This window comes from Bombus flavifrons, chromosome 8 (genome assembly GCF_040668555.2).
Source record: "Bombus flavifrons isolate JBK064 chromosome 8, iyBomFlav1_principal, whole genome shotgun sequence".
Lineage (NCBI taxonomy): Eukaryota > Metazoa > Arthropoda > Insecta > Hymenoptera > Apidae > Bombus > Bombus flavifrons.
The window spans coordinates 4,825,988-4,851,392 of record NC_138449.1 but is presented as its reverse complement, the minus strand read 5'-3'; the positions used below and the strand labels follow the sequence as shown (position 1 = coordinate 4,851,392).

Below are 25,405 nucleotides of genomic sequence, written 5' to 3'. Positions count from 1 at the left end.
TTCTGTGGGATGGTGTGATGTCAGGGAAGGGAAGGGCGTGAGGGGTGATTGTATATAAACGTTGTCAAGATATGTTAATGTTGTCAAGGAATGTTGTGAGCGTTACCAAGGCTTGTTAAGGGAAAAATGAGCGTGGTAAATGCTGACAGAGTTGAATTTATCGTGGTCGAAAGAAGTTCGTTTTGTTGTTGTGACGTAGAATTAGTGAGTAACAAATACGCGAAACGCGATATTGTATTCGATTTTGTGAGAGTGCAACGATATTGTGTTTATCATACTGTTCTTTCTGTTATTTATAATATATCATTCCTACATTTCAAGTTATTAATCGTTTTATGCAATCAACACAAATTATAAAGATTATAAAGTTAGTCTTAATTTTAAAAACTCTAAGATAATGAAACCTAATAGATGATTTTTCTAAAAAAAACATCGATCCTAACCTTTACAAAAGAATATTTTATATGAAGTTACTTGATTAATTCATAGAACAGTTTGTCAAAAATAATACGCGCTAAACGCATGAACATTAATCTCTCACCTGCAATCTTCCTTTCACGCATACGACGCCATAGAGCTTCCGCTTTTCGCATCGGCCAGTTCTCCACCTTTGCGCTGAAGCTGCGGAAAAATTTATATTCCTTGAAGTGCGACATTCTTCTGTTGCCTCCGTGTCCAGTTTCGTCGATCACACCAGAACCTGCAGGAGTGGAAGGTCGACCATCCTCGGTCGACATCTTCCGGTAAATCTTGTGAAGTTTTTTCTCTGCTCGCTTTTTCCCCTCCAGTTTTGCCGTTTTTTACTTCTCAATCTTTTCCACTCGAAGAAACAGGAATTATGTCGAGGAATTTTTAGCTTCACGATAAAAGAATTCGAAGAAACCAACTTTTTTGTATATAATTAATTTCTGATTGATAAATTGTATATAGATGAACGTAAATCATATTCGCTAAGAAATTTTCTTGTTATACTTATTCTTGTAACTTTCTGACTCTTAGATTAATCTTCTTTATTTTTTAGAATAGTTCTATGGAAGCTCCACGTGATATATGGATCACGAAGATTTATTATAAAGAAACGAATTGGATTTTCAAATCTCTTACTTTGACTAGAGAAAGATAACGAATAAGAGGAGAATGTATTATCTTCCAAGGCGTGCTTGCACCATTTTTCTTCCGGAAGGACTTTGTTTGAAAAACTCATGAGATTTCCCATCTGCTTGAAGAATGAACCACTTGTTGCAATTTTCAATGTAATTCTACATTATCGGTTCTAGCTATTGAATTCTCTCCGACCTCTCACATCAGATTTTCGAATTCTCTTAATTTCGTCGAATTTACATCCTCTTTCTCTTCATTCAAATTATTTTCAACGATAACGGTCATTCAATTAACATAAACGATAAATTAAGCGTTATCGTGATTCGTAAAGCTTTCTTTGAAAATAACTCCACTAATTTCTTCCGTTCGACTATTAAAAATTGTATCTCATTAATGAGAATTCTTGAACTGCTTCACAAAACAAATGATGAAAAATCTTTCATTTGCGTTTCGCAGCAAATTTATATTTCCACAACTTCTCGTTTTCTCGTTTCGCTAAAGTTAATTATATTCAGAAGATCGTTGTTAATATTATAGAATTGATTTCCAGAGATTTTTAAGTTTTCTCATTCCTTTCAGACTTTCGAACATCGTCCATTAGTTTTCTCAATAAATCTCCTTTCTTTCGCGGACACAGATTACTACTGGTTGTAACTTTTATCGCGTTTTCCTGTCCTTATCTTGTAATTGTAATAGTTTCGCACGATGTTCTGCTCTTAGACGAAGAGAATTTCGACAGAATTTGCGAAGATGGACTAGGCTACTTAGTCGAGACGTGCCTGCGTTCACAAACGACGCGAAAGATTGCGAATCACCTTGCATTATTTCCGTCGAAGCCTATCATACATCGAGTCAAACATTTTACGCGCTCCATTTAATCATCTTTTTCCTTAGTTACATTTTTCTTGCTTAAAATTACATTTCTTTTTGTTCGTAGAATATGTGAAGATTGAGTTCAATAAGAAGAGTTGATATCAAAATTCAAAAAACTATTAAATTCCCACAAATTTATAATAACTTTAAAAGAATTCTATGTAGTTTGAGTAATTTTAGAAGTTTAAAATGTTGGGAATTTTTGTTAATTGATCGATCGTGCACAGAAGAGTATGCAACGAATGTAGATGGGAATTCGCGAAAAATATATTTCCGGTTAATAAATGAATACTTATATCCTGTTGGTTTGAACTAATTTGATTTTCTCTGCTGTTATACAAATAAAATTTATAGTTGATTAAGTAGCAGAAATGTTATTCCTGCGTATTTCAAAATGTGTATATTTTTTTTATTTAATCAATATTTTTTCTATATTTACAGAAAATAAAAAATATCACAAATTATTGAAATTGAACTTTTTATTTGCTGATTAATCGTATGGTCTCTGACTGTCGAACAGATTTATCGAGAGGGATATACGCGCCAGACGACTAGACGTTTGTTTGCAGACGTGGGAATATGATGTCGACGAGCAGTAGAATACCGAAAAACGGGCCAACCATGGAATTCGCTTTTCGACATCGGGGATTTGCGGTTCGAGGAGACGAATATCACCGCGTATTGCTTGCCATCAAATATTGACTTGCCAGCAGAAAACGCTACTGAAATTCAAGACGATGATTCATGACAGACACTTTCCAGGCTGTTTGTAATTCAGACGTAAAATTGCATGAAAGTTGTATGCTGTCTGTTTAAATTTGTCAGAATTTTCAGTAACATATATCCAAAAAATATATATATATATATTCATTAATTTATACACATTTTGCTCGGAAAAATATAATTTCATTTGGCAAATATAATTGAAGAAGCAAAATTAAGAGAACAGCAAATACAAAGTCTGAAGTCTAAATGTTTATTGGGTTTTACAGGTAATTTTTACGATAATATGTGTTTTAACCTTATTTAAGAGCAGGATTAAATCATAATTTTAAGAATTAAAATAGCTCACACAAAATGAACCAACTATAGTGATCTAGAACCTGCTATAGTAACTAAGACGACTATAAGCAATCAATTTATAAAAATAATGAATTAAAATTATCTAAAAATCGACATTTAACAATTTTTGAACTTGGAACAAAGAATAGCAAAAATCAAGCAATTTATTCTCAAAGTAAACTTTTCTCGCTTCGCCTATCTGACATATAAACTATCGAAAAACATAAAAAATATCTCTACAATACGTTTAAGTCTCTTATCATTTAAAAAACAATGAAATTGTAACAAGAGAAAGGTTCGCTTTGCAAACGGCGCAACAGTCGAGTTGAAGCAAATTCGCCCGGATGTAAATGGACAAAGGAGTATTGCCATTCGGCTTTGCTCGACAGCTCTCGACGACGACAAACGCGAGAAAGATTTATCGCCAAAGACGCGATGTATTTTGCCGAAGGAAAGCGGTAATCACGGTGACTAACGAGCGATTTGTAGCACTTGAAGCAGCGACCCCTGACTTCAACAGGTCCTGCCGCGATATCTCTCGAGGACATTGGTTAATCACGCCATCGAACTTTCGACTCGACCACCGAGCAACTTATACAGCCTTCTCTTTGAATGGTATATTCCTTTCGAATTGATATATATATATATATATATATATTATTACCAATTTATTTAATATATTATACACATAAATGGATCTAAAGAAGATCTATTTGGGCAGTCATATTTGTCATTCGGAAACATAAAATTCGTTTAGTTATATCGTTCTTGTGATCTCTCTCATTACTGTGATCTTTGAATTTGTTTTGGAGTTTCTTTGAAGTGTATACAAAAATACGGAAGGGTCGGTTTAATCTTTCACATTGAATCGTGATTACCATGTCGTATCTGTATCTGTGGGAAACCTATGTAAACATTAAAAGGGAAAACCGCGCCCTTCTGGCGTTTCCTCGCTTTCAATTTTAATTTTAGTTGAATACCAGAGACTGTTTAAACAGCTGAAGCCAATCCCTGTTAACCGGAAGTTAACACAATGGTGCTCCGTGAACAAGCGGCTCGCGAGCTAATAAACTTAATTTGGATAACGAATTTGGTGTTATAATGCGTTGTTGACTTCCGATCAAGCTTTCAACCAAATATGGTTTTACTTAATGATTAAACTACAAGATCGTATGAGGAAGTGAAATAGTTTGCAAGAGTCCTATAAGGTGAAAATCTAGAGAAGAAGTTTAAAATCCTTTTCAAGTAATTAATTGCGGATTACGAAATTATGGGTAAAGAAATTTGCAAGTTCTAATTTTTTGCAAATTATAGTTTGATTCTCCTATTTCTAGGCTATACGTAAAAAATTCATAAATTTTAATTCTATATAAATAACAGAACGGAAAAATTTGGAAAAAAATTATAAATACAGGAACATTGATATCTCTATGAGAAGTCGAACGAGTATCGTAAGATTAATTGCATCAATAAAGTCCGAGAGTCGGATTCGAGTCCGCTTAATGACGATCAGTAATATAGGTAATATTATCGCCACTGAAACGGTTCTGAATAATTCATCGGAAGTGAGGCCAGATTGATTCGAAGGCGGCGTTAGCTTTCGCGTGGTTTAATTTTCATCGCGGCGTAGTGGCGACGGCGAGACGGTGAAACGATCGCAGCCAACGAAATTAAAACGACCAGTACAGTTTATGCAAATTACCGTCACTTTCTCGAGCTACCGCTGAACAAGTCTTTGTCGCATTATCACGGTGCGCGACAGCCCGGAGGAAGCTATTAGAGCTTGTTCACCAGCGTTTGACACTTCCGGGGATATTCTACTTCGCCGAAAAAATCTGCTCCCTTAATTGCTTACGCTTGTCGAATCAATGAACCGCTAATTGTCACCTTGCCAGCGAATTAGACCGACAAGGATGCCATGTGAGTCGTTACGCATCGATTTTACCGAAATCTCGTGCAGGGTGGGAATGAGAATACGTCCTGTTCTTGGTTCGATCGTTTTAATAGCCTGTTAATTTAGCTCGAAAATTTGGAGGAAGCTCAATAATTAAACTGCAGATTTTTTATGCATTTATGGGAAATTTGAAGATGTGCAAATGCATAGAATGTATGTAATATACAAAAATATGTGTAATATCCAAAATAGTATACTGATCTCGAAAAATCCGAGTAAAACGTCTTTTTTAAAGCCCTTTTTCTTCGTAGAAGAACGAATCGCGACAAAAATGAGCATCGATGAATTTATCTGTCACGAATGTCTTGATTCTCCTTCGACTCTGATTCCGATTTATCGAAAAAGAGTTTTCAATGCTATACGCACGAAATTTTCGTCCATGGATACAGGAAGATTACAACTTATATAGGGTGGTTGGTAACTGGTGGTACAAGCGGAAAGGGGGTGATTATACGCGAAGAAAGAAGTCGAAAATATAGAATAAACATTTTTCGTTTGAGGCTTTGTTTTCGAGAAAATCGACTTTGAATTTTCGCTCGGTACGCGTGCACTTTATCACGTCTCGTTATAACGGACCTCACTGTAGATCGTTGTCTCGATGGAAAAATTAAAAAAAAAAATTAAAAAAAATTGTTATTCTATAGTTTCGACTTCTTTTTTCGCGTAGAATCACCCCCTTTCCGCTTGTACCACCAGTTACCAACCACCCTGTATATACAGATTAGTTTATCCATGTCTGTATCGTTTCCTTCAATCCTACATTTTCGAACCATACATAGTATGCACAAACGGGTGTGTAGTTACTGGTATCGTGTTTTCTCGATAACAACCTTGGAAGATAAAAATCATCCTAGAAAGATCGTGTATTTCCACTCGTGGCCTTCTATCGACTCTAGAGCTATGTTACGAAATAACTTCGTTCCAGTTTCACCTTTCGACTTGCACCGAAATTTCCATTTTATCAGTACAAGGACCTAGTAATCTATTTTCTATCATCTTCTCGTGCTATAGAGATGAATGATTATAAGTTATTAAGGATTAACGCAATGTTTGGTTAATAAGCTGATGCGATACTAAACAAACAAATTTAAAAAACAGAGACCAATGCAATGTTGTATCAATGCAAAATTCTATTTATGATATTGGTTCAGTCAATAATATATTTTATTTTATTTTTCAATAATCTGTTGTTCTTACACATTTTTCTTTCTTCGGGCAAACTATATATATCATTTAATTTGCGTTTTTCGATAATGTTGCCTTACTATATTCTTCATTCATACGAAGTATTTCAGTACTTAATCCTCACTGATTTATTGGAAATCTACTAACTTTGCTAACACTACTTAGTGAAATTAATTGCGACAAAGTCTTATTAATATTCACCGTGTTGTCAGTGGTCGAGAGGATCGCGTCGCGCGAATACCACATACTTTTTTTTGTCGTTATTTACTGACCAATCAAAACAGGTGTCCCATACGTTCGATTAGCGCTATCGTTCATGCGGATTGTTTATAAGCCAGTAAAACTGGTTGTCTAATCGGTCACGCTTGTGAAATCGTCAGTCGGGCAAGGGTTCAGCGCGCGTTCAACCAGAACCCGCTGACAAATAGCAACTCGATCGTCCTCGTGTAACAATTCGAGTTTCTTTTTGAAAGAAACAGAAAGAAGTTAGTTGTCAACCATGTGATTGATCGTCGGAGGTCGTTGCACTCTATGTTGGCAAATTTGCTTTCTCTGACTGGTTATTAGCATTAAGCAGTTAGTATATAGTATAGGTTCGGTCATATTGATAATTTGTGAAAATTGATTGGTTATTTTGACGGAAACGTCGAAGAATTGGAAACTTTTGACATATCGGGGATTTAATTGTTGGAAAATATAGTGAATTATTTTCTGTAATCTGTGTAAGAAACTATTAATTAAGAAACCTGTATTAATATGCTAATAACGCATATGGAAATGTATACGTTTGAGAGATTTAGAGATGCAAAAACATATAGTGTGCACATAATATACAAAAATATATAAAACATATCAAATAAAATATCTACTATAATACTTAGTAGATGAAATAAATGCTTAGATCGGCAATCTAATTATTCATAAATTTCAGTATAGAAAAAATAAAATGAATAAGTTTAATGCGAAAGTAAATTTGGCCGATAATAATTCATGAAAAACATAAAAAGATCTTGGGAAATTTCAGTCTTTTTAGGCTGCATAGATGAGTGAACCCTTCCGAGATTTTAACGAGTATGGAATGAAGAACGTCGAAACGTCAGGAATGAACTTAAACTGGTGGAACGATCAAACGCGGGTAAAAATAGCCCTCCATCGCGCCGAAAATATAAATTTCTCGAAAGTGTAATCGTTTCGAAGGGACTGAACCCCTTCGACGTAAGTTTAGCAGATGCTGATTCATTCGTATTTAGAGGAAGCGTTTGGAGCATTAAACAGTTCGTTTTATAAATCTAGGGCGATATAAAACGCATTAATAAAACTTGTGTTATAAATACATCAAGTCTTGAAGAAATAAATTGTATTGTCTAACATATTTTCTGCATTTAGTTAGAAAATCTATGAGATTAAGTAATCATTTTAGAGTAGCATTGAAAATAAACATCAAAAAATTTCGTAAACAGAAGATGATAACTAAGATCAATTAATTTGTAACAAAAAGGAAATATATCAGACTATACTTCAGTGTTGAGCAACATTTATTGCAATTAACAATTAACGGTTACGAAATATTTGCATATAAATGAAAAATTTGATTGTAAATTAGGATTATATATAACGATTAGAATAGAAGCATCTTTTTTATGAAAGTAATATCTGACAATGAGTCTAATTTGAAACATAAATTTAATCAACTTTAGCCACCAACAATGTTCGCTTAATATTGGATTGGCAACTAAGTGATTGCGGATTTTGTCAATACCACCTAATGACACAATCCGCAATCACTTAGTTGCCAACACAATATAATACACCTTTGTATACATTAATCACAACTATAATTAAACTTCGATCGAAAGATAACAAATAATAATTGAGGATCAATATTTATAATTAATGATCGATGACGGACGATCAATATTAGTCGTCACTAGACTGGCAAATCAATAGAATGGAAATTTCACTCTATGCCCAGATATTATGAAAGGACAGTTTTATCTTTTCAAAAGAGTAAAAACGTGCCATTCATACGATCTCCGGAATACTAGAAGTTGCTTGTACTTACAAAGAAATTAAGACACTGACACTAAATCATCCTCCCATGACAGTTCTTAAAATCAGTAATTGAAAATAACGACTTCCGTCGGAATTGGCTGTCGTAAAACATCATCATTCTCATCAGAGGATATCGACAACCGTTTCCAGTTTCCAACTAGTTTACTTTCGACGCGTCAAAGCGCATTTAGGTTTTTCTCAACGAAGAATTTCCTTCCCACGACCAATGGAATTCGAGTTCACAATGCAGACAATGTCAAGAAACATCGATTCCAATGCCTTTTTTCGCCCTGCTAAACAGAATGATTAAAGTGTACGCTTAAACGCGGTTAATGGCAAGATAAAACACTTCCCGGCTGAACAATAACGCCGTTATCTACTGTTAAGATAGAGATCGATCTTAATTCGGTATTGTTACGAAACGTCATTTAGCAATTAACACACACAGCGGATTCCAAACTGAAAACTTGATCGACCACGCAATTAGTGACAGATCGCTCGCTGTCTGCCATTGCTTTGCCACGAGCTCTGCTTTCAAATGTGTTTAATCGATTGCGTCTTATTTGGTAATTACACAATAGATGATTGTAGATCGAATCGAGGAATTCTGGATAGTCAGGCTGAATGAAGATATCTAAATTAAATTAAAAAATGTCAATTGAATTTCCTTTAAGAGCTTGCTAGATTGTATCATTCTGACACTTAAAATTAATATGTAAATATCCATTGATATTATTCGGAAAGAAAAATTAAGTTACGTAAGTGATAAAACTATTTGTAATTGATCAACGTGATTAACTGATTGATGAAAGAGATATTATGTGCACTATCGTTCAAATATATTTGGACACACGTTTATTATTGACAATATTTAACCAGTAATCGTATAAAACCAGTAGACGATCAATTAGCTTTTTAATAAATAATGACAACTTGTATATATACTAAGTATCACAACATTTATTTGGCTAATTATTAACTCGTATATTTTAGTAAAATCCATGCATTGTTACTAAAGATTGATTACTTGTTCCGATATTTATTAGCGACAGTGTATTTTTTTAATTTTCTAAAGGTGGTATGAAACGAAGCTTGCATGAAATACTAAAATACGATATGAGTCGGAAGCCTAGAAGATTCTATTAATTTAGAAAATATGTACTATTCTACGACTCAGATTCAATAATACAGATTTAAAACTAGACAATGTTTTTTTCATTCGATATGTCTGACTTATCCTCGATTTATCAAGTAGAATATTCGAAGCAGAGTATCATACAATGAGAAAGCAATTTTCAAGGTAGAGATTATTTAATCGAAGAAGAAAATAGCACTTCTGTTTCAGCAGAATAATGTATCTGAGGATACCTACTATCGGATTCATAATTCGAGCTGAAAGCGCATTCCTTGTTCCAAATATGCATTTACGGCTGATATCGGAGAGCACAAGGTCCAACACCTTCGCGTCTGATATTTATTCAAGCGTGTTCGACGCTGGATATCTATAGGTAATCACTGTCACCGTCTTGTTTCATGGAAAACCTTTGAACTTTACCAAAGACGTTTGTTTGAAGCGCGTCTCTATCAGGCGAACTAACGACTCTTCGAAATTGAATTTCCCACCTACATCCATAGTAAAGGCGGACAGCCATACATTGAAATTAAATTATACCAGTGCAAGAATGAAATTTTGTGATTGAATCTGCAATTCTAATCCCTAAAATTTAATATTTTCATGTAATATCAATTGCAAATTTGATATGCTATTCTCTTCAAATATCGAAATTGACTCACATTTAAAAAAAATATTCGAGTCAATGTTTAAATTGACGTAGGAGTATAATTATTTTTTTTAGCACTTGAATGGAACTACCAAATCTGTCAAAATGACAGGCTACAATATTTTGTTTCTACTATAAATATATTAAAAACATAATGACTATTATTGATACAGAAAATTAATTTTAAATATACAAATACTAATATAATATACAACGATTCTTTTTACTACAGTGATAATCACCTATACATATACTATATTTTGCAGTATATATCCATACATAATATTTAATTGATTTTAATTGAATTGTCATTTAACAGATATGCACTAATGTTACCAGTTAGTAGTTTTGCTTCGTCATTTTTTACGAAGAATATGCACGTTAAGGGCTCCCACCTGATCTCCTACGAAATAGAAAAATCAATTTCAAAATTCTTTAATTGTACATCTCTAAAACTGAGACTAACTGCTGAAATATTCATGGCGACTCGAATAAACACTCGATGAAAATCAAATTTTTAAGAAGCACTTAACTTCATGAAACGTACACGCGAAACTGGATGACGAACCGGTCGAGAAAACTTAATAAAAGTCGGGACCGCTTAACAGGAAGCGAATGAGAGACAGGCGAGACGGCTGATGAATAATTGGGATGAAACGCAAATGGAGCGAGAATTAACGGCGGATAAATTTTGTAAGCTTCGTCGTTTCGTCTGTCAATAAAGTCTGCCCCTTTGACTTCGTGTCACGCTGCGGTAAATATTTTATGATCCTGCGAGCAGTCCTCTTCGCGGATATATATTTAACTTCGTCCACCACTCTCCTTTCGAACGCCGTGAAAGTCATATACATCGACGTGGATCCCATTGAAAAATCGGACAATCCTTTCTATCAGATGCGATTTCTTTTCTCTTTTGAATATTTTCGAAAACGAATTTGAATATATCGAACAAAACTTGCAAAAAAGTATTCTCCTTTTACATTATAACATCCATAGATTTTTATTATTTGGAAACTTATAACGAATCTGATAAATGTCGAAGAAGAGTATTCTTCTTTTACATTTTGAAGTTCCTAGACCATTGATCAATTCTATCCAAAAATTGCGTTTGATATCTTACAAATTTTCGAAAATGTACCGTTATATTTCATTTTGTACCTGGAAGAACATTTTGTTGTTAAGAAATTTGGAATGAATTTCGCAGATCGTATTTTCTACGTATAAGTAAAACAGATAATAAAGTGCACACGGAAAAATCAAGCAAAGCTGTGAGTCCAAGTGTTTGAAATTTGATTAAGAGACAAATATGACAGATTACGATTGATAATGTCGCTGATTTACATGACCTGACGTCAATCCTGCAATACGTTGCGCTTTGATAACAGTCTGACTAATTTCTGATGAAAACGGAGATATTATCAATGTTGTTCCTGTTGATAGATTGAAAGTTGCTTTCATCTGACAGAAGTGTTTGTGGCGAACGTTTCAGACTCAATTGTAAAAATGACATTACATCCAGTTAAATTTTTAACATCGCACATTCAATACATCTTAAAAGGAAGCTTTCCTCAACAGTCGTTTGTTGTGAAAGCACCTTACACGGTAATTGTGAATTTCATGAATACTTGGAAATAAATGTTTCCGTAAAAGTCGTCAGCTACGAAGACTTGCCATCTTTATTTGCATAGATAATACGAACATGACGAAGGAAACTTTGAAATCTGACATAATTAATGCTTACTTTGTTGCAACTTATTCCATCGTGGAAATACGAAAGAAAAAGTCAAATCCGTTAACGTGAATTTATATTTCTGAGAATGTTACTGTTATACTGTACTGCAATTTCAAATAATCTCAAAAAGAATATATTTTCTTGTTATTTCAACGTTGAATCGCAACTTTGAAGGAAGTGAAGAATTTTGACAGAAAGAGTCATGATGTTAATTATTTTAAATAAGAATAAGAAGCAACTAAAATTAAAAAAGGGATAAAAAAAGGTTTCTTAATTAATCAATCGATTAATCGGATTATTACGCAATCAATCTATAAATATAGCGCAGTGTGATCAAGAGATAGGATGTTCCAGCGGCCTTTTTAACGATGTAAAAAACAAGATTTATTAGTGAAAGTAACATTTTTCATTGAAGATATTAGTACGAGTATTTTTCTGATTAAAAATCAGAATTGGAAATATTTTCTACCGAAACCCTATCGAATGAAACCAATTCAAAATATCCATAAAAAGACAAGGATATTCGACGAGATCGCGGAATTATTTTTTTCATAAACAGCTGATTCAATATTTCAAACGTGGCCAGACTCAAATAAAGCCAGACATTGCTAAAACCCTCCAGATAATTCTGAATATTAATTTTTCTGTATATCGTGGAAAATCTGGAACATCGATAAGGCACGATACGCAGCTTCGAGAAGCGGAAAGTTTTGCAAAAAAAAAAGAAAGTAGTATAAAGTTTTACAACGAAGAACTTGTCTCATTTTAAATTTCAGCAATTACTAGTAGATCAATATTTACAAAATTTATTCATAGAGAATGAAGAAAAAAAGAGAATATTAGTAACCCCTATTAGAAAATTTACAAAAACAAATCATTAACGAAATCATTTAACAAACACGACTGAGAAAAATAAATAAACAACTGACTAAATTCATCACCCACATCAACAACATAGATACCGTATGAATATCTTGCATTGCAAAGTCCGTAAGAAATTGGCGCGCTAAACCATCCACTACTACAGACCAAACATAAAATGTTTCCTACCTACAAAATGTCAAATTATCTCTTATCCTTCTTCACCCTTTATCAAACAAACCTTTATAAGATCAATCAGTCACAAATATCTCCATATACCTTATAATATGTCCCATTCCTATTTAAATAAAACTTTTATAACATAGTGTAATAACGTGCCAAAGCCTTATCTTTCTTCATCCGCCATCAAACGTTTCTCCAAAATGTTTCTTCATTACTTTTGTTTTAATAAAACTTCTATACTTTTTATTTAAATAAAGCAATAATAAAACAACTTTTATATTATTCATCTCGTCGTCGAAAGCTCTAACATTATACTTAAGTTTTGTAGCATTTTATTTCGATAAAAATGATTTTTTTATAGAACATACGAAGACTTCTATGAATAACTGTATCTAATATAACACCTATGGAACACCCGTGTCAAACAGCGATAAAAAGAAAACAGAACTCGTTATCTGTGCGAAGAAACTGGCGCGCAATCACGCGAGTTTCAAGTATACAGTCTTATACATCAAATCTAAAATTGCAGCTTCACCGAGAACTATGCAAACGAACAATTATACGTGTTAAAATATTTGATGGTAAAAGTGAAAAGAAATCTAAAGGCACTCGATACATCGATGCATACTCTTTTCTGACGATTGATCCAGATCGTTTCACGCCAAACGAATATCGAACACTGTTTGCGATCGATACCTAAAATCAAAAGTCTTGGGCTTTGGACGATAAGAGAACCGGTGTAGTCCGTTTGGTACGAGTGTCTAACGAGATTCGCGCACAGGTCGACGCGAGAACGACAGTTTCGCCTCGAGGGAGCCTCGAAAAGCCCTCTCGAAAGCCGCATAACCAGCTCGAGGACCGGAGACGCGCGTCGCGAGTCGCGTGGACGCCGCTTGGTGAACTGCGGCCAGCGCCGCGGTGCCCGTGATAGCGACGACTGGCACCGTGTTCCATTGGCCGACGGGACGAAAGCCACCGTCGCCGCCGCCGTCACCGCCGCAGCGCAAGCGTCTCTTCCACTTTTTTTCCTCGCCAACCGATCAAATCACCTGCTCGATACATGCCGACAAAGAACACTGTTTTAACTGTACTACCTGATGATATAAATCACGTAATTTCTGTTACAATCGTATTCACTAATTCTTGAGTTATTATTAGATTGTGGATTTTCATGCATTTGGGAAATTTAAGGGTGTAAAAATATACAGGATGCATATAATATGCTAAAAATGTGTAAAATATATAGTACAGTATTTATTATATATTTTTATATATTTGTATACTATATTATGTATTTATAGTATTTATATTGATAGTATTTATTATAAACGTAATTAAGGTATAGTATATACTATAACATTTAGTTGGTGAAACGAATATCTATTAAGGTTACTTTTTTTTAATTGTGTAATTAATTTTTTAATTTGTATAAACGTGCATAGTGTAGTTATCAATTTATGAATTATTAGTGGATTATCTTATTTAATATCGAATTATAAAATTATAAATATTTACAAAAATTACAAATATTTGTCCGGAAGTCTATAATTTTCGACTTGTCACTTGTTCATTTTGTAATGTTAACGTAGTAGGTTATAGTGTAAAACATCCTTATTACAGAATTGAGGGAAGATGATAGAACATGGTGGTGAATTTTAAAAATTGAGAGTTTGGTAAAAATATGGAAGGGAATTTTTTTTAATATTACGAAGAAAACTGAGAATAATAAACGGAGAAAAATTGTTGAGAGATTCCAATCAAAAATCGAATGAGGTTCCAATGAAAAGAGATTGATAGGTCTGATAATGTTAAAACGTACGAAGTTAAAATATCAGGAATTTTGATTCTCTCATCCGGTTATAAAATGAAATATCGTTTAACTATGAAACATATTGGTAAAAAATGACACCGCTAAGACCGGATTAAACTTTCTATCATAAATCAATTAAAATGCATGAAGAATAATAATAAAAAAAAAAGGAAAGCCATATAGAGAAAACTTGTTTCATCCTCAAAATAACCTATCGTGAGATGAAGTACCTTCCAGCAGTAGAAAATTCAAAAATTGGACTAAAGTAGCTTCGTTCTCATATAAAATAAAATTTTTCATCGACATAAAAAAAGTTAAACTTACCCCTTGTTATTGCAATTTTCTCAATAGAGAACAAAGGAAGTGTGATTTCCACAATTTTTAAACATCGCAGTAATATCGCTTCGCCGATATATCGATAAATCATTAAACATAAATTTTCATTTTCGACAAGAAAATGCTAAGTAGCCACAACTTCCTGAAAAAAATGAATATTATCTTAGTTGCCGCACAAGGTAATGAATTTATATGACAAATGTATAAATCACAAATTGATTAATAGCCTACGAATGCGGCAACTGAATTCATTAACGTACGAACACTGGTTGCACGAGGATTTGAGACCGTACTAACAGAGGTTTATTGAAGTAGACTTGACCCACTTTTCGTTTAAACCTCTGTATACAATAATCCTTGAGGCTTATAAACGTATTCGTAATTAATTTCACGTAAAACAAGTATAGAATTACTGGCGACCGCTTTTTGCACCGGATAAACGTGATTAATACATTTATTGGCTCGATGATTACGGTAATTCGATTCAAAACGCTTCGAAAAGAGGTATCCTGCTCTTACCGCGTTTCGTTTTCTCCCCAGGATGAAAGAAAAATACGCGTCTAGATGCTTTAAAATAAGGAAATTTCCCGACGAAGAAGGGTTCGTGATACATTATGTGATACAAAAAGTAGCAAATGCATTAAACCGGTATAATTTTACGATCATCAATCTTGTTTTACGTAAGGAATATAAAGTTAAATGCAGATACGCGCGCGATATTTTGAGAACGCTAAGAGTAGCGGTAATAAAGTTTTCATTTTCTGTTTCTATTATTTTCTATTTTTAAATCAAATTGGACATTTGCATAACAATGAAATTATGGTTGATAAAATTGAAGGGGTGGAAATACCAAGATATGTAAATGAGAAAAAGATAAAAAGAAATATTTTTCGTGCAAAAGGATGTAAAGTCTATGAGGAATATGTTGAAAAAGGTTACAGTGACGTACATATAAATAGAAAATTTAATCAGACAAACTCCCGAATGCAATAATGAATAAAATAGAAATATTTGAGGATTCGTAGAATTTCAATGAAAATCTTACACCCTTATAATATTTTGTAGGAAATCTGAATTTCGTCTAAAAGAGGCGAGGCTTCAGAAGTAGATTAAAAGAAGAAGGTCAAAATCGTTCCATGTGGCACTTGTCTTCGATATTCGATTATCGATAGGCTATTGGTTGTACTCGATGCCCCACATTTTTTAAAGAAACATTTAAGGGCCTCGTTTGAGACATGCTGAAGAAGAACATTCTTTTATTCTTTTTCATGGACTTTCAGCAAAAATTGTTTAATCGCTTGAAGAATACGTTTCAACGTTTCGTATATTCGATAGAATTCTCGAAGAATTTAATGCGCTTCGTCGTATCGATTTTTAATTACCGTATCGAAGAGCTGAGAGCGTCTTCGGTAATTTGATTTAAAATGTGAGCTCTATACTCTACGATAAACTATATATACTTCGCTAAGTGTCAGAATGACAATAATACGTTTGACGATTCCAAAAAAATTCTACTTATCAGAATTCAAATAAATAGCTATCACTTAAAACAATTAGAGAGCTTCCTTTTTGTGTTTTGAAAAAAGGAGAAGTAATATGCCACGACATTTATAGAAGTTGTCAAAATATCTATTTATACGTTAGTATCTATGTTTAATCTATAAATCTTTAATTACTCGAACGTAGAGTAAATACGAATTGCAACTTGCTTCAAAATAAAATAAAAAATATCTCTCTTTTCGAGGGGAATAAAAAAAGATATTGTCAACAGCGTATTCCAAAATATCAGTACCGGTTTAACGATCATATTACTTTGCAATCCAAGAAAATTTCTGCGTACGCTGAATTTCAAGAAAATTCACGTTTAACACACGACCAGAAATTTCTACCTAAATATTTCATGATTCTACGTTGCTTTTATAACAACAAGCTTCATCCAGATTTTCCAAAAAATCGTAACGCCTGACGTGTATTTAAATAATAAAAAGATCGGGGGGGGGGCGGAATCGGGAAAATCAAATTCCACCATCTAATACGCCTGTGGAACTTCGCTAAATAAAGGTATTAGATACGTTTGCATGAATAAGATAATTTGGATGAACATGATGAATAAGGTAATAAAGAAAAAGCTAATAATAAAATCCTCATTAATGTGTAATTCCAAGCATGATGTATACGCCTCTCCGTGTTTCTTCCTATAGGTACTCTAAAAATTTCAATAAATCACGGCCAGCAAATATACATAATTGTAGACTCGATATTCAAATTCGACTTGCGACGTCCGCGTTTCTAACACGTGCGTCTGAATCGATAATATCCGGTGACACACATTCTTCTTCGTGCGGAAATGCGACGATCTATGTATATCATCTCTATACGTTCGATGTTCTGCCCATGGAAGCGAATAACCTTAACTTTAATTCGCATAGGAACACCCTTGTTATGTCGCTACGAAGATAAGAAGACTGCAGTTTTATGAAATCACCGGACTATAAGTGTAAATTATCTATAAAGAACGATGACAGTAATATATTTTATCATTTACTACATATACCATAAACTTTTGCTGTGACATATGGCTTGGTGCGAAGTTTTATTTTTATCGTAGAAAATAATTCTTCGTTTTATTCCACCATTTATTACTGTTCACCTTATTCATATTATTAAGGATGGTTTCATATTGAGGATTCAAGGGATCTGGAATCTTTTTACGCTATTCTGAAGATCTTTTTTCGTTGTCGATACTGGGTATATTAAGTTTCTGTTGAGTTTTCTTTCTGATAATAACAACCTTCGACAGACGACGGTAAATGTCGAAAAAATTTTACAGACGAACAATTTGATCCTCTGTCATAAAGCTCCAAATATGTGAGTTGGACCATATAATTCGTAATATTCTTTCTGTGTGACCTCTTCGACTAACTAAAATTTTCATTATATAAAAAAAAGTATTTAGCCTAAAAGATTAATTTAAATCTGGTTGATTTTCCTTCGAAAATAGCTAACAAATCCCAATACAGTAAATTTACACGACAAATGTTAAATATTCCATCGGATTAATAGTAAAGGATTACCCAGTCGGACAGTCATTGAGATTAGAACTTGAACCTAATTCTTTTACAAATTTTAAAGTTCTAAATTCTTTTAAAATTACTTTAAAACTATCAATAGTTTAACAAAATTTCCAAATTCTAGTAGTAGTTGCACATCTTAAACAATTTCACGTGACCAAACCAACTTTATTTTTTCACTTACCGGTTAAGCACAAATTAAGAAACTCTAACATAGGATAATAATATCCGTGAATCTAGTACTCTATTTCGACATCCATTTCTCTTATTACTAGCTGTCGTTCCAATAAAAATCTACGTATTACATCCGCGACCCTTAACATCTGAGGATTATTTTTGGGACAACAAAGCGACGACGAAGATCATACTGTCGGATCAAAGATTAAAGCCCCCAAGGGATTGTCTACAGGTGGTGTGCATCGTCTTCCACTTTCCACAACGTCCTTTTAACGGTCTCTCTATACGACATTTCCGCCAGCTTTCTGTACTATTTGCTTGCTCGTCAACGGATCGCGATACCTCGAAATATACTCGTAATGCTTGTAGTGTTCGCAAAAGTTGGAAATCCATCGATCGTCTAAAGTGATTGCGAAGTTCACTTTATCAAGTTTTTATAAATATCAATGGTGGTTATAGAAATGAAGCAAACTTTGGAGTGGAATTAATATAAATATCTCATTTTTAATATAGTTTATAGAACGAAGAACCAATTCCTTACTGCCTTATATTCTAATTAATTCTCAATCCTCAATTAATGCTATATTACTGAACTAATTTTAAAGCATTTAGTTTTACTTCGTGTTCTAAGTATGTTTGAAACGATGAAACCCATTAATAGCAATTTTATCATGCACGATACACATGATTAAATAAAATTATACTTACACTTTAAAATTAAATACCATAACTTAAATTCTTATAATCATCTATCACTGACCCAATACCAATTGAAAATTAATTAACATTTATATAACATTTTGTTTTTTTCTTATTATCATTTATGAATACTCTTGATACTTATGGCTCCATCGTAAAAAATAAATGAATCCTATTTTAAAAATCATTCTATATGACATTCTGTATATGATTCCATTGCAAAGAATTAATATATCAATCGTAAAGAAACTATGTATTTCATTTTAAAAATCACGCTCAACATTTTCTGCAAATTGGAATCCATTATAACCATTGTAACCGTTATTATATTCGTTGTTTAAACGAACAACGTTCTGTCTTGAAAGGGTCGAACAGATCGCGTGTCAAGCCGCGCTTACAAGCGGTGCACAGGCGTCCAAAGAACAGCGGAGGAATCGATCGCGAAAGTTTAATTAATTATCGACGAGTTCGCGGGGCAGCGCTAATTGCTTTCTCGAGGAGCGACTTCAAGTCTCGTCGTGATTAAGGCTTCCGGTGGGAGGTGTGCTGACCCAAGGTTGAAATTAAGAATTAACCTGCACTCTCGAGCGCGAGTTTCGCGGACGTGTACGAGCTACTTTCATTCTCGGTGTCGCGCCAATGGCGACAAATTGCTCGGACTTCGATCGAATAAATCACTCGACGAGTGGAGAGGAAGCTTGACGGAAATAGAATACGGAGGAAAAGGATCCGAACAGGAAGGGTTGTACAAGACAGTCTCTCAACGCAGGACATATTACTGATATTGCAGTGACCCTGCTACGGAAAGTTTCTTACGAATGAAACGTGGTTACGAATAACTTACCTTTCGTGTATGTAAAATTTCGATATGACGTGTTTTATTGTGTAATTTTAATTAGTTAACGTGCAATTCTTTTGCTATTGAATTTCTAACAAGTTAGAATTTAATAATTAAGTAACAAATAGAATTTTAATCTTTCTAATCTGTTTATGAATCTTAATTCAGAATCCAATTATTATGTTCAAAAAAAGATTACTATTTCTTATTTATCAAATGTTAAAGAAAAGTATTGAGAAGATTTTGAAACTTCTGAAGAAAATAATGGACATATGCGTGGTCAGGTACTGTATCTTTATATATTTTATATTCCAATGAAAGAAAGTTAAACGAAGTGGAAGCAATGTATAATGTTAAATTACGATAACGATAAAAATTTAGTGCAATTTAGTGATCTTCTTTTGCTATTTAGTAGGCCTCGGAGCATTCATATGTAGTATAACGTACATTTAAAACATATCAAGCTATAATGAAAGTAGTCCAGTCTTTATTTAAGTTCTTATCGAAACACGTAAATATATATATAAGGAGTTTTAGGAATTTTGGAAAAATAAGTTGGCTCTCTAGCACAATTGCGACTAAAATAACTGGAATCAGTCGTTGTTACAGCAAAGAAGAAGGCAATAAAACGGATTAAAAGTTCTGTCAAAAGTTCAACTAATTCAGAAATAGTTAAAGCAAACTACAAAGCTAAAGCGGAGTCTAACTTCATTGCAAAGAATTGTGTACCTTGTTCGTTGAAAACTCACCTGACAATTGACGTTCCGACTGTGAGCGTGGCTGTTGTAAACTCTGTAATCAAACGAAAAAATCCGATTACGTTCCACGTAGAACGTCGTGATCATATAAGATGACATAAAATTTCCAAGTAATGCTTTGAAAAGTTTATCCTGTTTAGAGCTTTAAACATTTGATCTCAATTACATTTATTTTATAAGCATGATGTTCTCGAATTTCAATTTCAATACAACACAAGAAAATCACATTTCAATGCAAGAAAATGCTTTCAAAAAATTACAGTGATGGGACTTTTTTTCACAATATATTCTCCTTTTCGTTTCCTATTTTTTGCAAGAAATGACATAGATGCGCATAACGTTGGATGTGTACATTCCTTCTTATTCGAATGATAATTTTTATGTTACTTTTCATTTCCACCATTAATGCACAGTTCAGCCAAAGTTTTATGCCATACTTTACTGTATTGTAATTTCAACTTGCGCAACTTTGCTTTATCAAAGGCTTGCCTATTCTTATTATTTCGTTCGGTATGTAATTGCATAATGTTCAATATTCATTTCTTTCTGAAACGAATGTTCTGACATTGGGCATTCATGCAAAAGTAATGGAAAAAGAACATTTCATAAGATCTACATATTCATAGAAAAACATACTACAAGAATAGTAAAACAAACTACAAGAACAATTTAATAAAAATGTTCCATGTAACATGTATCAAAAATATGAAAAATAAGAAAACTCAAACATTCGCCTCAATTTAGTTTCCAGTTTGAAGGTAAAAGTATTTCAATTAGTTCAAACAATATTGCAATCAAAATTTGCAATTTTCATCATTCCAAGATCAATTTGTCGAACAACGCACAATGAAGCAAAACCACAAACTCCGGGAATTGTACGTCACCCCTAAAATTGGTAGGTTCCTTTCCTTGTCGCGCTATCATCGATTCGAACATGCTATAAACGACGACGCCTGACCTCGCCTGCATCGACAGATGCATTTACCTAAATACAAAATTGCGCCGAAAGATTGATGGATCCGTCGCGTCGTCCTGTTGATGGCTACCAACGACGCCACTAACGTCCCTACATCAGGTGGTAGCAAAAAGGAACGATCCATAAAGCTTCGTCCAGACTATTCTACTTATTTAAAATAGTAACTTAAATTCAAGCTTGTTCATTCATACAAATCCCCAGTTCATGAAATCCATTCTGAAAAAATAAACCAAGTCCATTGGATTTTTTACCATGTGTTTTTGTTGGCTTGTACTTTATATTGTACGTACATAATATATGTTCAAAATATGTTCTATGGTTCAAGTCCTAATCAAATGAATCTTAGCTTCGCTAGATATTCAAAGGAATATTTCGATTTATGTAAAATAACTGTAATGTTAATAAAACAATTCCAAGCTGGTTTAATTGAAACTAAAGACGAATTCAGGTAATTAGCATTGCAAGGCTTCTGTTTAAATCTTAAATACTATAAATTTAGCAATAGCACGATCTTAAATACAATTATTAAAATGCAAAAGGACATTTTAAATAACAAGTTTAAATAAATAACAATTTCATATTGATCAAGAGACTTCAAAATGTTCGAATCCAATCAACCTGGCCAATCTGAATGAAGCTTAATAAAAAAAAAACCTGGACCAAATTAAAATTCAATTAATCCGTCGACAGTAAATCGACGAGGATGGCATTTTGCGAGAGTTTTAGCAACAAAATGTCCACAGACAGATTTGCCCGAGTTTTTAATTGAATCACTGGCCCTGGTAATGCCGCGTAAAATTTTCCATACAAAATTAGCATCGGTTGATGGCCGATGATTGCGAGTCTCAAATTGCATTTAAATCGTTCCACCGCGTTGCCTATTAATTGGCGTCGTCGAAATTCACGTGGGCAGCCATTATTATCATGTTTTGTCGACGATGAAACAGACTAAGCCGCGTCACTCGCGGGGGCGTGTTTTAGAAGGGAAAGAAGGGAAAAATCGTACACAGGCTTAGCAATGGGGAAACGGGCGAAGCGAAGAGGTCAAACCATGACCTACATACATGCAAGATATCGAGCCGGTCCGATACAGAGCATCAGAACAAACGAACGACCATGACCTTATCCATGCCATACTGCTGCGAAGCCTTCATCGATTAGCGTGGTGTACAGATAATTTCATAAAAAAGGCAACGTAGAGGAAGACGACATTTTCCCATGGAAAAGCTGGAAAAATCATGTGTTGGTATTGAATTTAAGACTTAAGAATGGGATACCGTCATACTGAATTTTATTCATGCAACGCTGTAGACTTGTATGAATTGAAGAAGTTTGATTTTACTTGGAACCTCAAGGCACACACATAAGAAAGGAGAGAACCGATGTGAAAGAGCGTTCCCTTTTCACAGGGATGAATGTTATTAGTCGTGACAAGAGGGAACCAAGTAAGCGTTGAGAATTAGATTTTGAGGAAAATATAGAGACTGCGTGGTATCGTGTAGAGTGTGACATTCGAAAATAATTTGTGTCGCAACAGCATACCTATTCAGGGAAGTGATACAGTGAACAATCTGTGAATAGAAAATGAGACTCCAAAACTGTTTCGTTTGGTTGTTTCAATCCTAAAATAATTTTTTACATTTATACAGATCTCCAAAATATTTTATACCGTTGTTATAATAATTATACATAATAATTTTGTATATATGTATATTCATAATAATATATTCAAAATCAAAAGAAACAGTGCAGAAAGGTAACCTGATACAGAAAATGCCACTGAGTTTGCTCACAATTATAACATAATTCCAACATGCCGATACAACTAAATTTCAAAGAGATATCGAATGTAGCAAATTTCTCTGGTATTTACTAGTATTTATTGCATACTGCATCGCCGTTTATCGTCATATTGCATCTAATATTATATCGCATTAAAATCAATGGAAACTTCAGCCATGCTATACCAAAACTACCAGCGTAGACGTAATGCCATTAGTTTCCGGTTAAAACAGTGTGTAGACCTTACGAGCGAATTACAGTTGCATTCGTGTTTGCATATTGAAAAATCAAGGTTTAAGATGTCTGCACAACATGGCTTGAATGTGACGAAATTAATTGTCCTTCACCGTAAAATACGAAACGATAAACTGGACTGTTAATCGCATTCGGATTGTAAATTTCGACATGTTGCCGCTGTATTTATGAAAAAGAAAAAGAAACGGGAGCAGCATTGCAAATACTTCTCGAACAATAGCCAATAGGCCATGCGTTTCTTTCTTTACGAGCTGCATAACTTCGAAAAAGAATTCCGATAAAATTCTCTGATCAAGGAAATTTATTTCCTGTTCCAGGTTTTTGTTAACACGTTTTTCTTCCTCGTCCTATTTTACCGTACTGCGAACATCGATCCATAGCATACAGTGGAAAAAAGTATCTGGTAGACGTTAAAGTTCGTCTTTGTTTCTTAACTTCAACCTCGAACGAAATCGTAAAATCGATACCGGTTTTTCTCGATAAATATTTGTTTCTGTTTCTGCCTGATCCATCGCGTAGTTGTATGGGGCTGGATAAAATTGTGAAAACTACTTATCTAATTGCGCGATGTTAGATCGTGCGAACATTTGTGTGCATCTGGTGTCGAATAAAACATTCTGACAGTAAAATTGAAATTATTATATTTCTTAAAACATTAAGAATCTCGTTTATTAAAATAAAAGTGAAATGGGGATGTAAAAACTCGGAAACTGTGACAGGATAAGAAGGATATACGATTTTCAATTGATGTGAATCGTGGTCTCCTTTCTATGTAGCTTGAAATGCAAATATATTCTAAGAGATCCGTAATTAATATTCTACTAATGAGTCACATTAATTTACGGTTAGGACCGTCATGTGTCAAAGTAGAAAGTAAGATTAGCTATCGTACTTTCTGGTCAACTTGAAAGCTTGTCAGCTACATCACAGGTGCAATGATTTTTTCGCTGTCCGACGGAAGTTCTCTTCTACCTAAGGGCCTTTTGCACGTACAACCCACACACGATGGTTATTAGAGCTATGAGAGATGCCAACCGATTAATACGCCGACATGGCTCGCTGCTCCATTAGCTTTGATCACTCGCTATCACCAAGATGCCGATCCTTCATACGTGTGTATATCGTGGAAATGTATGTTTACCAAGGCAATGATGCTCACTCGTGCACAAACTACCTCCTCGTGTATCGACACTTCATTGATAATACGCATTCACCAACGGAACTCTACCGAAAACTATTTGATAAAGCTTCCTCTAGAATTCTTCTATCTTACGTCTCTACATCAAGTCGAGATTTAGTGTAAAAATGTTGAACATAAATGCACATAGTGGGCGAAAAAATAGTTATGTTCTAATAATAAAAAGAAAATTTATATAAGTTAATTTTTTAACGAATTTACTGTTTGGGAAGTGTAATTAGAAATATCTTGTTTTCGTTAGGACATTTTGCAATTTCTAAATTAATATTATTTTTATAATTCCTGTGAAATACGGTTACGGTTAAACAGGTATGTTTGAATATGCGGTATATTTTTGCATTGTGAATTTAAATCACCCATAAATATATAGACATCCTCAAACCACTTATGTGGAAACTTTTGTTGAATTTTATAGTTCATAATCGTATTCATGCATTTATTATAATCGCCACTTATCCTCAAGGTATTTTCACTTTCACCTAGCCATGAATTGCAGTAAATATAATTTTCGAATTTTTTTAACGACATAAAATGAACGTTTGTCGTATTAATGCAACTCATACAACTCATGGATCTGAATAATCATGTAAAAATAATGATATATATTTTAATGTTGTATTTGCAACTTAAAATTTATTAAAAGCTGCATCACGAACTGGGACTATAAATAATGTTGTTCCTCGAGAAACCAAAAATATTACTTCAACTAAAATACCATTTT

The 25,405-nt window shown here is 33.8% G+C and overlaps 1 protein-coding gene across 4 annotated transcripts in view; it reads right to left on the bottom strand.

The window, feature by feature from the left end:
• Positions 1-25,405, bottom strand: part of cv-c (RhoGTPase activating protein) — a 350,270-nt gene that overhangs the window by 192,588 nt on the left and 132,277 nt on the right. For all 4 annotated transcript variants that reach the window (XM_069119364.1, XM_069119365.1, XM_069119368.1 and 1 more), the window contains one exon: positions 20,465-20,507. In XM_069119364.1, coding sequence (XP_068975465.1) covers positions 20,465-20,507 — 43 coding nt within the window. The remainder of the gene's footprint in view (positions 1-20,464; positions 20,508-25,405) is intronic.